Source organism: Sphaerodactylus townsendi, unplaced genomic scaffold (assembly GCF_021028975.2).
Source record: "Sphaerodactylus townsendi isolate TG3544 unplaced genomic scaffold, MPM_Stown_v2.3 scaffold_20, whole genome shotgun sequence".
NCBI classification, from domain to species: Eukaryota; Metazoa; Chordata; class Lepidosauria; order Squamata; family Sphaerodactylidae; genus Sphaerodactylus; species Sphaerodactylus townsendi.
Window position 1 is genome coordinate 1005001 of NW_025950363.1, and position 14776 is coordinate 1019776.

General features: G+C 47.3%; 1 protein-coding gene across 1 annotated transcript in view; it reads right to left on the bottom strand.

The window, feature by feature from the left end:
* GC (GC vitamin D binding protein) overlaps positions 1–14776 on the bottom strand; it is a 37441-nt gene that overhangs the window by 6894 nt on the left and 15771 nt on the right. Inside the window, exons 4-11 of the mRNA XM_048482721.1 lie at positions 13573–13784; positions 12725–12857; positions 10670–10764; positions 9099–9228; positions 5937–6139; positions 3713–3845; positions 1633–1730; positions 425–557 (exon numbers count right to left, since the gene is read on the bottom strand). Of these exons, the coding sequence (XP_048338678.1) occupies positions 425–557; positions 1633–1730; positions 3713–3845; positions 5937–6139; positions 9099–9228; positions 10670–10764; positions 12725–12857; positions 13573–13784 (1137 nt within the window). The remainder of the gene's footprint in view (positions 1–424; positions 558–1632; positions 1731–3712; positions 3846–5936; positions 6140–9098; positions 9229–10669; positions 10765–12724; positions 12858–13572; positions 13785–14776) is intronic.

Consider the following 14776-nt stretch of genomic DNA (forward strand, 5'->3'; position numbering starts at 1 on the left):
GATTTATTTAGATTACACTACTTGTTGGACAACCCCGATCCTTCTCTCTGTATGATAGTGGCAGACTTCCTCCTGGAAATTACTAAACGCCAGTAGATTTCCTTTGTCCTAACATGTTTATCCTGTATTGTATATGCTTTTTAATCTATTTTTTATTATTGTTGTACTGCTGTCTATGCCAATAAAGGCTTGCTTCTTCTATTCAACACAACAATAATGTGTTGGCCTCCCCCGAACTACACTGAATACTGCCTCTTCTAGAGCCTTCCACATTCCAAACTGCTAGTCCAAACTTCCTACGTTTTTCAGCTCCGTCCCCCCCCCCCCAATAAACAGGGCTAGAAATGTTCTCTTTTAAACTTTAAAATAGTTGAGGTTCCACTATAACGTTACTGATTTCTAGACTCAAGAGAATTCCATTTACCTGCAAGCCGCAATATACTGGAGGTGTGTTCAAGAGGCAGCAGGTGGAGGCAAACTTGGACCGCTGCTCCACCAGGTTGGAAAGGACTTCTTCGGTGGCCTCAGGCAGTGACTTCTGGTAGGTCTCTCTTAGCCTGTAGAGCAATAGAACACAGTCATGTAACTAATATGAAAAAGAAAAACTCATACAAGGAATGAAACATATATGAACATGTGTAATGGGCTGTCAAGTTGCTTCTATCATAAAGTGACCCTATGAATTAATAACCTCCAAAATGTCCTATCATAGGATCATCCAGTTGGAATGGTCATGGTCATCTAGTCCAAACCCCTAGTCCAAACCCCTTCATGGTCATCTAGTCCAAAACCCTTCATGGTCATCTAGTCCAAACCCCCCTAGTCCAAACCCCTTCATGGTCATCTAGTCCAAACCCCTTCATGGTCATCTAGTCCAAACCCCTTCATGGTCATCTAGTCCAAACCCCTTCATGGTCATCTAGTCCAAAACCCTTCATGGTCATCTAGTCCAAACCCCTTCATGGTCATCTAGTCCAAACCCCTTCATGGTCATCTAGTCCAAAACCCTTCATGGTCATCTAGTCCAAACCCCCCTAGTCCAAACCCCTTCATGGTCATCTAGTCCAAACCCCTTCATGGTCATCTAGTCCAAACCCCTACACAGTGCTGTCAAACCCCTACACAGTGCAGGAAATTCATAACTACCTCCAACCCACCCCTGTTGATCTCCATTCCCAGAAGATGCCCCCTCCCCCCGAATGTATGGTGCTTGAGAGAACATACCCACAGAAATCCTGTGTAGATTTTCTCACGGTATGTATGGCTTTGGTTTATGCTTTGTACCCTTACAGAGGGGAAAAAAATCCATGTGTGTCCCTTTTTTAAGCATGAAATGGTATTGTGCTGCCGCTTACTAGCCACAGGATGGGTAGATTATGCTCCTCTTATTGGTAAGCCCTCAATCTACACTCGTTTAACTCCTGAAAATGTGATTGCATACTACATACCTTTGACAATAATCCTATGTTTAATTCCAAACTTATTTTTTTAGTGTGAAATGTTGGATGAACAGCTAATGGCTGTTACATCTAGGGAAAAGGGAATAATAACAAAATATATATTTTCTGTTTCAACATCTAGCCACTGTACAGAAATTAAAAAGGCGAACCCCATCTAGAACTCAAAACTTACTTTTTCTTGAATTCAAGGAATGAAAGATGGGTATATTCAGAACACAATTCGTTTCCTTTTTCCAGCAAATTAAATATTTGCTCCCTCACTTTTGGTCTCTGGAATGCAGACAAGAAAACACAAGCTGCATTAATGACAAACTTTTAAAGCCAAAATAAAGGGGAAAAATCATTATTTCTTTTATAGAAATAATTTCACTGGTAGACATTAACTTCCATAGGAGTGATAGAGTGAAGTGGAAGAAATCAAAATAGCAGAAATGCTTGATCTGTTTGAATTAACCTTTAACTCTCAACTATATGTATTCCTATAACCCTGCAAGATATTCACATTGTTTCTGGGGCACTGCTTTGGAAGACAATCTTTACCTCCTTTTCACTGTGCTTTATTCCTCTAGTTTCCCTTGTTTTGATTCCAGAGGATTCAGCTGACTTCTATGCAAAATTGTTTTCATTCCAGTCAGTTGAGCTACTACAGGGCATGCCTCATCCCGATAGGAGAAGGCAGAGCCTGCCATGAGAGTCTTTTTAATCAGTTCTGCTTATCTTGATAAATAGACATCAGTTATATGAAAATGTGCTGGTCTATATTGCGATGTCAGACTTTCTATAATTGCCTAAACTGGGTTTTGATTCTTGAAAGCATAAGCTCCGGTCTCCGTTGGATTGTTCTCTGTACAAAAAATAAACCTCCTGGGGTTTTTGTTGTTGTTACTGATAACTATTTATTCTCACCTGGGCAACAGCTCCATCAAAAGGGTGGGGGCATTTGGAAAATGCACCGGCAGGGTAAGTAAATTGTGAAACAGGTGGGTGCTGCAGATCTTAGTGGCACTCGACCCAGAAGGATGGCTGGCCGTTCTGGGCTGTGTCGGTGTCCAATTGAATTCTAGTGCTGAGGGGAGGGCAGCATTTCTTGGGGGGGGGGGAACTGTAGTCGGCTCCCACCCAGATTTTTGTGCCACAGACACCATGCATGATTGGTGTCCCGGATTTATGCCACCAAAGGGTGTAAGTCCACTAAGGGTGGCATAAGTCCATTAAGGGTGGTGTAAGTCCATTCAGACCCATTCAGGGTGTCCTGCACCCGGGGCGGGGCCCCTGCCGGGACTCCTGTTGCCAACCCACCTTCCCCTGCCCGGCTGCTGAAACTGCCAGCCTCACTCCCTTTCTCCGGGGAGTGGACTAAGTGGGACAGCCGCTTTAGCCACAGGATGGTCCAGCTGCCCACAGCTGCCTAGGGCCCACAGTACACTTGGGAGGGAGAGTAGGGAAGCCTCCCTGCTAGCCCCTGGGTTGGTGGCTTCTCCCTTTCCCACAGCACCTGCCCCCTCTGACAGACTACAGCCCTTCCTCCTCTCCAGGGCAGTCACCCCTTCCAACCTCTCCTCTCCTCGCCTTAACCACCCCCTCCGTTGGTCCCTTCCCTGCCCCTCTCGGTCCTTTTCTGTTTCCCCCTTCACACACACGCTCTCCCTCCTTCCCTCCTTCTCGTCCTTTCCCCCCTCCTTCCTGGTCTTTCCCCCTTTTATCCCCTCCCTTGCCTGCTGAGGGGTTGAAAACCCCGCCCCTGCTCCCCCGTGCTCACTTCCGCCTCCCATCTTCAGCCCAACAGGGCTCAGCTGTTCCTGTTCTCCCGGCTCGCCCCTTCTCCCGCTGCCGTGGTGACGGGGCTCCTTGGCATCTTGTTCCCCCGTCGAAGGAATGACGCGTGTTTCCCTGTCGCCGGAGCTCTTCCCCGTCACACCGGCCGAGGGGAGAGCGGAGCGCCGGTCGAGTCTCCCGTCGACACAGCGACGGGTCTCCCCTCCGGCGTCCCGCGTGGCCGGGAGCAAGGCCGTGGAGGGGGTGGGGGCTACCCCCGCTCCTGGACACAGGGCTTTCAGCCAGCTGGGGAGGTTTGTTGTGTCCCCCCCAGTACCACCTGAAACCCCCTGGAGGCAGCGTGGTAGCAGCGCCACATCTTGGCACCTTGGGCTGTGGATGGGACTATTCTTCCGTGATAGAGATATGCCCAGTGGGAATGTTTATGGCAGCTGGGTGGGAGAAGAAGATTCTGGGAGAACGTTTTTGTGTATTACCTTTTCAACAAGACAAGCTTTGGGGTTGGTTTCATTGCAGCATCTGTTCATCAAAATTTTGGAAGACTCAATGAGCGTTGAGAAAAGCGCTTCTGGGGCATAGGTATACCTCCGAGCAATCTCAAATAAATAGCTGTTTTAAAAAAAAGCAAGCATTTCAGGCTTTGCATCATCCAGAAGTAATTTGCAACCTGCCTTTCTTGCTGAGGGCGTTTCCCCACTTACCACAACTCCCCCCTATGCCTAGCTTTTGCTTGCTACTCGTAGCCAGCGTCATCTAATCAGTCGTGCCAGGCGTCCCCACGACCCTGGCGGCTCTTGTGGTCATCAAAAGGCGCCGTTTACAAGAAGCCGGGAATGGCGATGATGGCTGGAGCTGGTGAGTGCTGGCAGCGTTGGGGCGGCCGCGTTGTCGCCACCCCTGTAGTGGGGAGTGCCGGGGGACCCCACGCTACTTGAGGAGTGTAGTGCGGGGCTTAAGGTAAGTGGGGAAAGGCCCTGAGACTCAGGGTGGAGAACTGGAATGGGGACTTCAGTCCCGCATTTGGATACAAGTATCCCAACTGTGCTGTGGGAACTGTGGGGGATTAATGGGTTTTCATAGAAAAGGAAATCACAACAAATATTTTCCACAAGAAAACTGTTATTCCAGCTGCCAGACAAGGCAACAGTACACCACACTAGCTTTCTTGTAGTGATTGATATTGAACAGTAGCAAGTAGCCAGACCTGGATGAAACATACAGGTTGTATGGTTGTATGGTTTTGCCCAGCAGCTGCTATCAGCTATGCCTTTGATGAGTCATCCCTCAAAGTCTGTGGGAACACACACACAGAGTTCATTGCCATGCGGTTAAAAGGGCCCTTTCCCTCCACTTACACTTTTCTAGGCTGGCCTGCGGCCTTTGAGTACTATGATCCCAGCGCGGCATGAGCAGGGAGGACTTTCAGGCTGGTGGGCCTGGTGACCTGCCCAGGAGCGTCGGCGCTGCTTCGCCCGCCTCTCAGTGGGGGAGTGCGCAGAGGAGAACAGAGATGCTAGAGAGGCACAGAGCGGTGTGCACAGGACTTACTGGAGGCTAGAGCAAGCTTTTTTCTAAACCAAAACCTCAGCATTCAGGTTACATTTCTGGGTTGACACTTTGCGATAAATAAGTGGGGTTTGGGTTGCAATTTGGGCACTCGGTCTCAAAAAGGTTCGCCATCACTGTTGTATGGTTTTGCCCAGCGGCTGCTATCAGCTGTGCCTTTGATGAGTCATCCCTCAAAGATCTGGGAAGAACCCCGCCCTCTTTCACCCTACCTTTCACAGAAACCAAGACTTGAAGGCTGGCAATACTACTATAGTTGCCTAGCAGTGACCACTGAGGAGAGAATCAATTCTTAAAGCTACAGGCATTGCTTCCATTATTTTGGGGTTTTAACCCTCCAATGTGTTTTTCTTTCTTTCTTTTTTTTAAAGAGTTCAGATTTTTCTGCCACCAGGGGCTTTTCTCAGGTTTGTAGAAAGAGATGTTTTGATTATTCATGACATCAGTCTTTAAATTGAAGCGTTCACAGATGGGGCCATGTTGAGAATTTGATGTATTAATATTCGTAATTGTGAAAATGAAACCGGGGGATATTAATAGTTCTTAAGCATAGGGCAGTGATGGTGAACCTTTTCGAGACCCAAATTGCAACCCAAAACCCACTTATTTATCGCAAAGTGCCAACACGGCAATTTAACCTGAATACTGAGGTTTTAGTTTAGAAAAAACAGTTGGCTCCAAGGCGTGCATTACTCGGGAGTATGCTTGGTGGTAATCGGTGGCTTTGCTTTGAAGCAACCATGCAACGCTTCCAATGGGTGAATCACGACCCTAGGAGGGTTTACTCAGAAGCAAGCCCCATTGCCAGCAACCGAGCTTACTTCCAGGTAAAGGATCGCACTTTAGTTCTTTGCATGAAAATCAGTGGGGTTTAACAGCACTTAACAGGGTTACCTACACTGCTTCCCCAAAAGTAGGTCTTAGGTTTAATGCTAATCATCGAGCCCAGCGGCCCAGGCCAGCCTAGATGTGTGTGTGTGTGTGGGGGGCCACTCTGCTTGAGCGTGCCCACAGAGAGGGCTCTGAGTGCCACCTCTGGCACCCGTGCCATAGGTTCGCCACCACTGGCATAGGGTATAAGGGTGAGCCTCCATCTTGGGAGATGGGATGGAGGAAACGTCCGAATCCACTTACCGATATGTTTCTTGAAATCTTTTTTCGGTGCAAATGTCTTCATCTGCTGGTTTTTGAAAATCAGGAAGATGCGGAGATTTGGCCCACGGGAGCGAATAAATACAGAAATATGCCCTCAGCATGTTTCCATCTCTACAACACTCCTCAAATCTTTCATCTTTGGCAGACAGTTTACTGCAGATTTTGGTGGTATGCTCCAGCAACTGGAAAGGGGACAGCCAGTGATTTAGCAGTGCAGTAAAACCAACCATAAGAACATAAGAACAAGCCAGCTGGATCAGACCAGAGTCCATCTAGTCCAGCACTCTGCTACTTGCAGTGGCCCACCAGGTGCCTTTGGGAGCTCACATGCAGGATATTTTTGGTATGTCAAACAGAATCTGCATTGTTTACACAAAGAATCAGACAGCCAGTGTGATGTATTGGTGAAGAGTGTTGAACTAGTATCGGGGAGGCCAAGGTTCGAATCGTGACTTGTGCTGTGGAGGCTTGCTGGATAACTTTGGGTCAGTCACACTCTCTCAGACTAACCTACTTCGTGGGGTTGTTGTGAGGATAAAATGGAGGAGAGGACCATTCTGTAAGCCTCTTTGGGTTCCCTTTGGAGCAGCGACATAGCCACCAGGGGGCGGGGTGATGGTGGTGCATGTTGCACTGGGGCCACGCCTGTAGGGGGCACCAAAATCAAAAATGTATTTTAAAAATATGTTAAGTGTTTTTATTTTGTCGGCCGGCAGGGGGCGCAGTTTTTAAACTGGTGGCACCAAAATTTCAGGTTATCATCAGGTGACACTCCTGATGGTATCAGCCAGGTTTGGTGAAGTTTGGTTCAGGGGGTCCAAAGTTATGGACCCCCAAAGGGGGTGTCACCATCCCCCATTATTTCCAATTGGGAGCTAATAGTAGATGGGGCTTCCCTTTGAGGGTCTATCACTTTGGACTCCCTGAACCAAACTTCACTAAACCTGGGTGGTATCATCAGGATAGTCTCCTGAAAGTAGCCTGAAATGTTGGTACTGTTAACTTAAACACTGCTCCCCTAACAGGCACCCTCAAATTGTCTCCAGATTCTGGTCTCTTTTGAGTGGATTGAAAGGGAGAATCTGGGCTCCCTAGATTAAAAAACATTGAAAGTCTTGTCGAAGGCTTTCACAGATGGATTCAACTGGTTGTTGTGGGTTTTCCGGCCATGTGTCTGTGGTCTGGTAGATCTTGTTCCTAATGTTTCACCTGCATCTGTGGCTGGCATCTTCAGAGGTGTATCACAGAGAGAAGTCTGTAACAAGAGAAGTCTGGACACAGTGTATAACAGACTTCTCTCTGTGATACACCTCTGAAGATGCCAGCCACAGATGCAGGTGAAACATTAGGAACAAGACCTACCAGACCAAGGTCACAGAGCCTGGAAAACACACAACAACCAACATTGAAAGTCATGCTGTTTGGGGTGGGGGGGGGGGGAAATCTACCCTGAAACAGCATCATTTTCAATGTTGTTTAAACTAGGGAGCCCAGATTCTCCCTTTAAGGTGGATTTAAAAGGAGAATCTGGGCTCTCTAGTCTAAACAACATTAAAAGTGTTGCTGTTTCAGGGCGGATCCCCCCCCCCCCCAAAAAAAAACCAACATCACTTTCAATGTTGTTTCAACTAGGGAGCCCAGATTTGTGAGTTTGGGCATGTTCTATAATGTGATTGTGACTTTGAGATGACATGGTACAAAAAATTGTTCTTAGATCAGTCAGAAAGGTGGGGGAGGTAGCTGACCTTTGGTTGTGGGGGGGGAGGCTGTCCATACCTCTGGGAGAAGCATGAAAACTCAGATTTTGTACAGGGCTCCATTTTTCCTAGCTATGCCTCTGCTTTTGGAAGAAAGGCGAGGGTACAAATAATTAAATAAATAAATTCAGCTAAAGGGTTACTTAACAAAGCCATGTTTCCCATATAGGTTTAGTTTTGCAGGAACATATTTCCTGTAAAATACAGAAAGGTTTTATATTGAAGTGTATTTTTCCCCTCTGTGGTGAAGAAGAAAAAGAAAGTAACTTTTGGCCCCTAAGGCTAGCTGCAATATTCTGTCCTCATTAGGAATGTGCACCACCAACCAAAATAGCATAAAATTCAGATTCAGGAATATTGGACAAGACATTTTTTGGGATCCTTGAAAAATTCCGAATTTCTATACCGGCATGGGTTTCCCCCCCTTGGTATCTGAAAAAAATTCAGCTCCATTAAGAACATAAGAACTAGCCTGCTGGATCAGACCAGAGTCCATCTAGTCCAGCACTCTGCTACTCGCAGTGTCCCACCAGGTGCCTTTGGGAGCTCACATGCAAGATGTGAAAGCAAGGGCCTTCTGCTGCTGCTGCTTCTCCTGAGCACCTGGTCTGCTAAGGCATTTGCAATCTGAGATCAAGGAGGATCAAGATTGGTAGCCATAGATCGACTTTTCCTCCATAAATCTGTCCAAGTCCTTTTTATGACATTTCGTTTCATTTCATTTTATGACATTTCATTTCATTTTATTTTATGATTTTACATTTTATGTTTTTATTACTATTGATTGTTTCCTGATTGCTTACTAGACCTATATGACAATCATTAAGTGCTGTACCTTATGATTCTTGACAAATGTATTTTCTTTTATGTACACTGAGAGCATATGCACCGGAGACAAATTCCTTGTGTGTCCAATCACACTTGGCCAATAAAGATTCTATTCTATTCTATTCTATTCTATTCTATTCTATTCTATTCTATTCTATTAAAGCTAATTATACCCTATGGGGAATTCTTTCAGAGCTCTGCCCCCCCCCCCACCCCCAGTTTTTCAAGGCAGATGCATCAAATTTTCATCATAGCTGCTGGTAACTCCCCTTACAAAACCCCCCAAAATCCTCCAGATAAGGCCCAGTAAAATTCGACCGCCTGATTAAATCTTTATCAAACTCAGGGGGGTTTCTAAGGAGGGTTACCCATAGCTGGATCGGATCAACAGTCCATCTACTTCAGCATCCTGTTTTGCAAAATGTCAGAGCAGGTGCCCGTTCATTTACAGAGTGCCAGCAAGCAGTGGTGGCGAACCTTTGGCACTCCAGATGTTATGGACTACAATTCCCATCAGCCCCTGCCAGCATGGCCTGTAGTGGTTAAGAGCGCCCACCTCTCTCTGGAAGCTGTCATCGGTTGTTGAATTGCAGGTCCTGGAAAACACGTCTGAAGCATCTGTGGCCAGAGCTAGGACATCCTCGAAGGAAGCATTGGTACTTTTCTGGGCAAACTTTATGATATAGCTTGACGTGGGCAATGAAATGAGACATGAGATTAGTTAAGCCAGTCCACAAGCCAATCCTAAGCCTTTTTGGTGACCTTGATAGGATGTATACTTAGAATTAGATGCATCTTGGGGAATTGTCTGCGCTTTCTTGTTTTTGTCTCATAACTAGGGTTGCCATATCCATGTTGGGAAATTCTTGGAGATTTATCATAGAATCATAGAGTTGGGAGAAACCCCAAGGACCATCTAGTCCAACCCCCTGCAATGCAGGAACGCACAGTCAAAGCACTCCTGACAGATGGCCATCCAGCCTCTTTAAAAAAATCTCCAAAGAAGGAGACTCCACCACCCTCCAAGGTAGTGCATTTCACTGTTGAACAGCCCTGACTGTCAGGATGTTTTTCCTGATGTCTAGGTGGAATCTCTTTTCCTTCACCTTCAACCCATCACTCCTGGTCCTAGTCTCTGGAGCAGCAGAAAACAAGCTTGCTCCCTCACCAACATGGTATCCCTTCAAATATCTAAACAGGGCTATCCTTCCTGTTACCTCTTAACCTTCTCTTCACCAAACTAAACATCCCCAGCTCCTCAAGTCTCTCCTCGTAGGGCCTGGATTCCAGACCTTTTACCATTTTGGCTGCCCTCTTCTAGACCCATTCCAGCTTGTCAATATCCTTCTTGAATTGCGGTGCCCAGAACCGTACACAATATTCCAGGTGAGGTCTAACCAATGTGTACATTTACATTCGACGACTCCTCACCAGGAGTCTTGAATTATGGTTCCAGATGTTCATAGACTACAATTCCCATGAGCCCTACCACTTGGCCATGCTGGCAGGGGTTGATGGGAATTGTAGTCCATGAACATCTGGAGGGCCATAGTTTGAAGACCCCTGATCTAGACACTATACTCCTATTGATACAGGGATGGAACTTGGGGAGGGGAGATACCTCACTGGGGTATAATATAAATGGTTCCACCCTTTAATGTCCATTGAATCCACTGGGTTTAGAAGTGTGTAACTTTGCCCTGACAGGGATGGCCTAGGCCAGTGATGGTGAACCTTTTAGAGACCGAGTGCCAGGGGTGGAGCAAGGGGAAGCTGCGTCCGGGACACACGTGCGCCCTGTGCCCCTGCCATGCCACCGTCCTGCCCTGGAGTGCCCTTGGAACGCCCTCACCACAGCCCCACAGGCGTGTGCCCAATGTTGCGCACTCCTTGCCCCCTTGGTGCTATGCCACAGCCAAGTGCCCAAACTGGGACGACAGTGCGTGTGCTCACAAAGAGGGCTCTGACTGCCACCTCTGGCACACGTGCCATAGGTTTGCCACCACTGGCCTAGGCTAACCTGATCTCATCAGATCTTGGAAGATAAGCAGGGTTGGCCCTGGTTATTACTTGGATGGGAGACCACAGGCCAAGTCCGGGACTGCTACACAGAGGCATCTTTCATACCTGAACTTGGTTCTTTTTTCCCCCAGCAATTCATAGTGGGAACATATTTTGTTGGATATTTGGGTGAGCATCGCGGCAGACCTCCTGTTCAACTTCTGCAAGGCAAAAAAGGGTAGTGATTTTTTTAGAGAGAGGTGAACCACATGACAAGAGCAGCTGCTTGAAGCAAACCTGGAAATGCATGTAAACTTCCAATGAGGTGCATGCAGCAAAGCTCACAGAACTCCCACCTCTGAATGAAGACAGCTTGGTTTTCTAGCTGCAATGCTCAATTCCATTTGGTCTGGCCAATGGTGATTTGAATCCGGATCTGCAGATCTAGCCCCTTTCCACACAGGCATTTAAAAACGTTTTGAGGCAGGAAATAAAACGTCGCCTCCATGGAGTTCCGCATTGTTTGGACCCCAAAACGTTTCGTTTACAGCCTGAAAACGTTTTAAATGAATGCTCTTTTAAAACAATTCTTTAGTTGAAACACATAAAATTGCAGCACTCCGCTGTGAAGTACTGTCAGCAGTGGCGTAGTAGTTAAGAGCAGGTGTACTCTAATCTGGAGGAACCGGGTTTGATTCTTCGCTTTGCTGCCTGAGCTGCGGAGGCTTATCTGGGGAATTCAGATTAGCTTGTGCACTCCAACACATGCCAGCTGGGTGACCTTGGGCTAGACACAGTTCTTCGGAGCTCTCTCAGCCCGACCTACTTTACAGGGTGTTTGTTGTGGGGGCGGTAGAAGGGAAAGGAGTTTGTAAGCCCCTTCGAGTCTCCTTGCAGTAGAGAAAGGAGCAGAGGTGGGATCCAGCAGGTTCTTACAGGTTCCCGAGAGTAGGTTACTAATTATTTGTGTGCCGAGAGGGGGTTACTAATTGGTGATTTTGCCACGAGATTTTTGCCTTAGTTACGCCCCTCCTCTCAGCAGTAGCGCGCAGAACTTGAAGCAGTCTAGCAGGAGGTGAACCGGTGTGCGTGGCAGCCTGCGCCTGCGTGCATTCGTTTCCCGCCCAAGGACTGGCGCAGCGGCTGCTTCCTTGCCACAGCCCCGCCCAGGAATGCCTCGCCCTGGAATGCCCGGCCATGCCCCCATCGTGCCCCGGCCAGCCCCGTTGGCGCTATGCCACAGTTTGAATCCCACCACCATGGGAACCTGTTACTAAAATTTTTGGATCCCACCACTGGAAAGGAGGGATATAAATCCAACTCATCTTCTTCTAAAATAAGAAAAAAAATAGCTGTTGACCTCACAGAGAAAGCTGATGTAGATGTTGCGGCTGTCCCATAGAGGGGCATCAGACAGAAAAATCGATCTGCTTTGTTAACAGTGGTATTTCTCCTAAGACAAAAAAACCTTCTCCCATTATGAGAAGCAGTTTTTATGGACCTTGCTATAATGTAGTTTCCTTTGTGATCTCACTATTGAGAGCTGCCTCGAGCAGTTTTCTTGGAGAAGTGGCATGGAAACCCTCCAAGGGGATGAACGAGGGAATCAAGTCCTCCCCTGTGGCTTCTTGCTGCCATAGCTCACTGCACCTACTAAAGGAAGGTAGCCACATTTCAGAAATAGTTGGCAGCTTTAGCTATGTTCGGGAGCCAGCGTGGTGGTGTTGTGGTTAAGAGTGGGGAATCAGGTGTGATACCCTGCTCCTCTGATGGGTAGACTTGGGCTATTCACAGTTCTCTCAGAACTCTCTCAGCCCCACCTACCTCACAAGGTTCTTGTTTGGCGGGGGGAGGGGGGACAAATACAAGCTGCTTTGAGATTCCTTAAAGGTAGATTAAAAGCAGGGTATAAAAACCAACTCTTCTTCTCCTCGCTTTGACCTACACAGTTGTGTCTGCATGATCCCTCCCTTCATACGTGACTGGCCATGACAAAGAGTGGGACAAGATAGTAAACCTCTTGTAAACAGCACTTGACATGACTGACGCGAAGTCATTATTTGCCACCAACGATGGGGTCAGGCTGTCTTTCTGGTCTGCTAGATGTCTACAGGGCGGGAGTAGGGGAAGGTTTCAAAGGAAGGATAAAACTGTTTCAGTGAAAAAGAGAAACGCTCCAACCTCTTTTAAGAAGCAGAGACCAGGCTGGGCAGAAATGCAGCATGATGCGATCATCGATAAGTAGCTCTTGGCAGAGGCAGCCAGGACGGGCAACGGAGCGTGGCTATTGTCTGTGGAATACTCATAGAGGTAACTGGAAAACAGACCACAAAAGAAAGCATTAAGGTCAGGGGCAGAGGTTTGTAAAACACACTCAGGAGTCACCCTGCGCTTCTGCTCACCCCCATAGCTGCGCACTGCCCCCTTGCAACTGCGCCCTGCCCCCAAACTTCCTGTAGAGTTTGAGACAGGAGGTGCAGGCTTTACTTCACTTACTTTAGTTCAACCAGCTTCTCTTCGCAGCTGGCTGAACTCCGGGCTGCTCTGGGCTTCTGCCAGGCCTGGCGGGGTGGGGTCAGGGGTGTGGGAGGTGATTTTCCACTCCCCCACATGGCCCAATAGGGTGCACCCACAGAGCGGTGCCCCTGTCCCATGGCAGTTACGCCACTGCAGTTGAATGCCAGCTGGGGGTGCTCAGCCCACCAGTGAATTCCACATGACTGGAGGTGGACCAATTTAAGGAGGCTATGTCCAACTAAGGTTCTCAACTCCTGGTCTGAAAATTCCTGGATATTTGGGAGTGGAGCGTGGAGAGGGCAGAATTTTGGGAGGGGGAAAGGAGTTCCAGAGGGTATGATGCCATAAAGTTGACTCTCCAAAGCAGCCATTTTCTCTCTGTATTCTGGAGATCCAGTTATAATTCTGGAAGCTCCACTCATCTGAACATTTTCACATGTTATGACGGCTACTGTACAGCGAACGCTACAGGAATCAGCACCGTTCAAATCAACTCGCTTGATAGAACTTGCCTGTCTGCAAAGCCCGGGGGATCCTTCACGAAGGCCTCGCAGACTTCGTCATCCGATGGCGCCTCATGTGTCGGGAACTCCTTAGGAGAGTGTTTCAAGGCGGCCAGGCACAGCTTTCGCTCCAGACCTTCCTCCAAACAACAGGCCGCTATCCCCGAGTGCTTGGGGAAAGGAGCCGTCTCGCTGCAGGATTTGGCAGAGAGAGCTAAAGACTGAGGCAGGAGGGAGAAGAACGGGAGAGGGAGAAAAAGACGAGTGGGGACAAATTACGTTTTTGTTCACTTTTTGTTCAGATGCGTCGTCGCCCTCCGGGTGGGATCTCCCCACTATTACATTAGACCTTCAAGGCCTTACGCAGCCTGGGACCCTCGTACCTTTGGGACTGCATTATTATTATTACATTATTACATTACACATATTATTACATTACACATACATTACATTATTATTATTATTATCATTAGTATTATCATATTATTAGTATTATTATTATTGTTATTATTGTTATTGTTGTTATTATTGTTATTGTTATTGTTATTATTGTTATTATTGCTGTTATTATTATTATTATTATTAGTAGTAGTAGTATTGTTATTATTGTTATTGTTATTGTTATTATTGTTATTATTATTGTTGTTGTTTATTTATTACATTTAATAGACCGCCCTACCCCCAAAGGGCTCAGGGCGGTTTACAAAACAATCAACATTCGAGTACAACAAATAGTTTCATTTAAAACAATAAATAAATTAAACTTTAAAACACTAGCAGCAGTGATCTTCCATTACCCCATATGTCCCAGCTCGACCTCTGCGTTCGGCAGAGGCCAATTTACTGGAGATCCCTGGCCCCTCAATGATGCGGCTGGCCTCAACTCGGGCCAGGGCCTTTTCAGCCTTAGTTCCCTGCCTCAGGAACACTCTCCCTCCAGCTGTCCGATTCTGGACCTTTGGTGGATTTCCACAGAGGGCCTGTAAGACTGAGTTGTTCCAATCGGGCCTTTGGAGAAACCAGTCAGCTGAGTGTGCCCCCCCCAGCCCATGGATCCCCAATACCATCGGGACCACTACTTGGGACACATGGGGCTTAATGCCATCAAGACTATCTGCCTCTCCCCTCCTTCTAGAAGGATTAGGTCAGGTGGGATGCCATTTTAGGATATAACTGCTGTTTTATTATATTTATGTCAGTTGATTTTGATGAT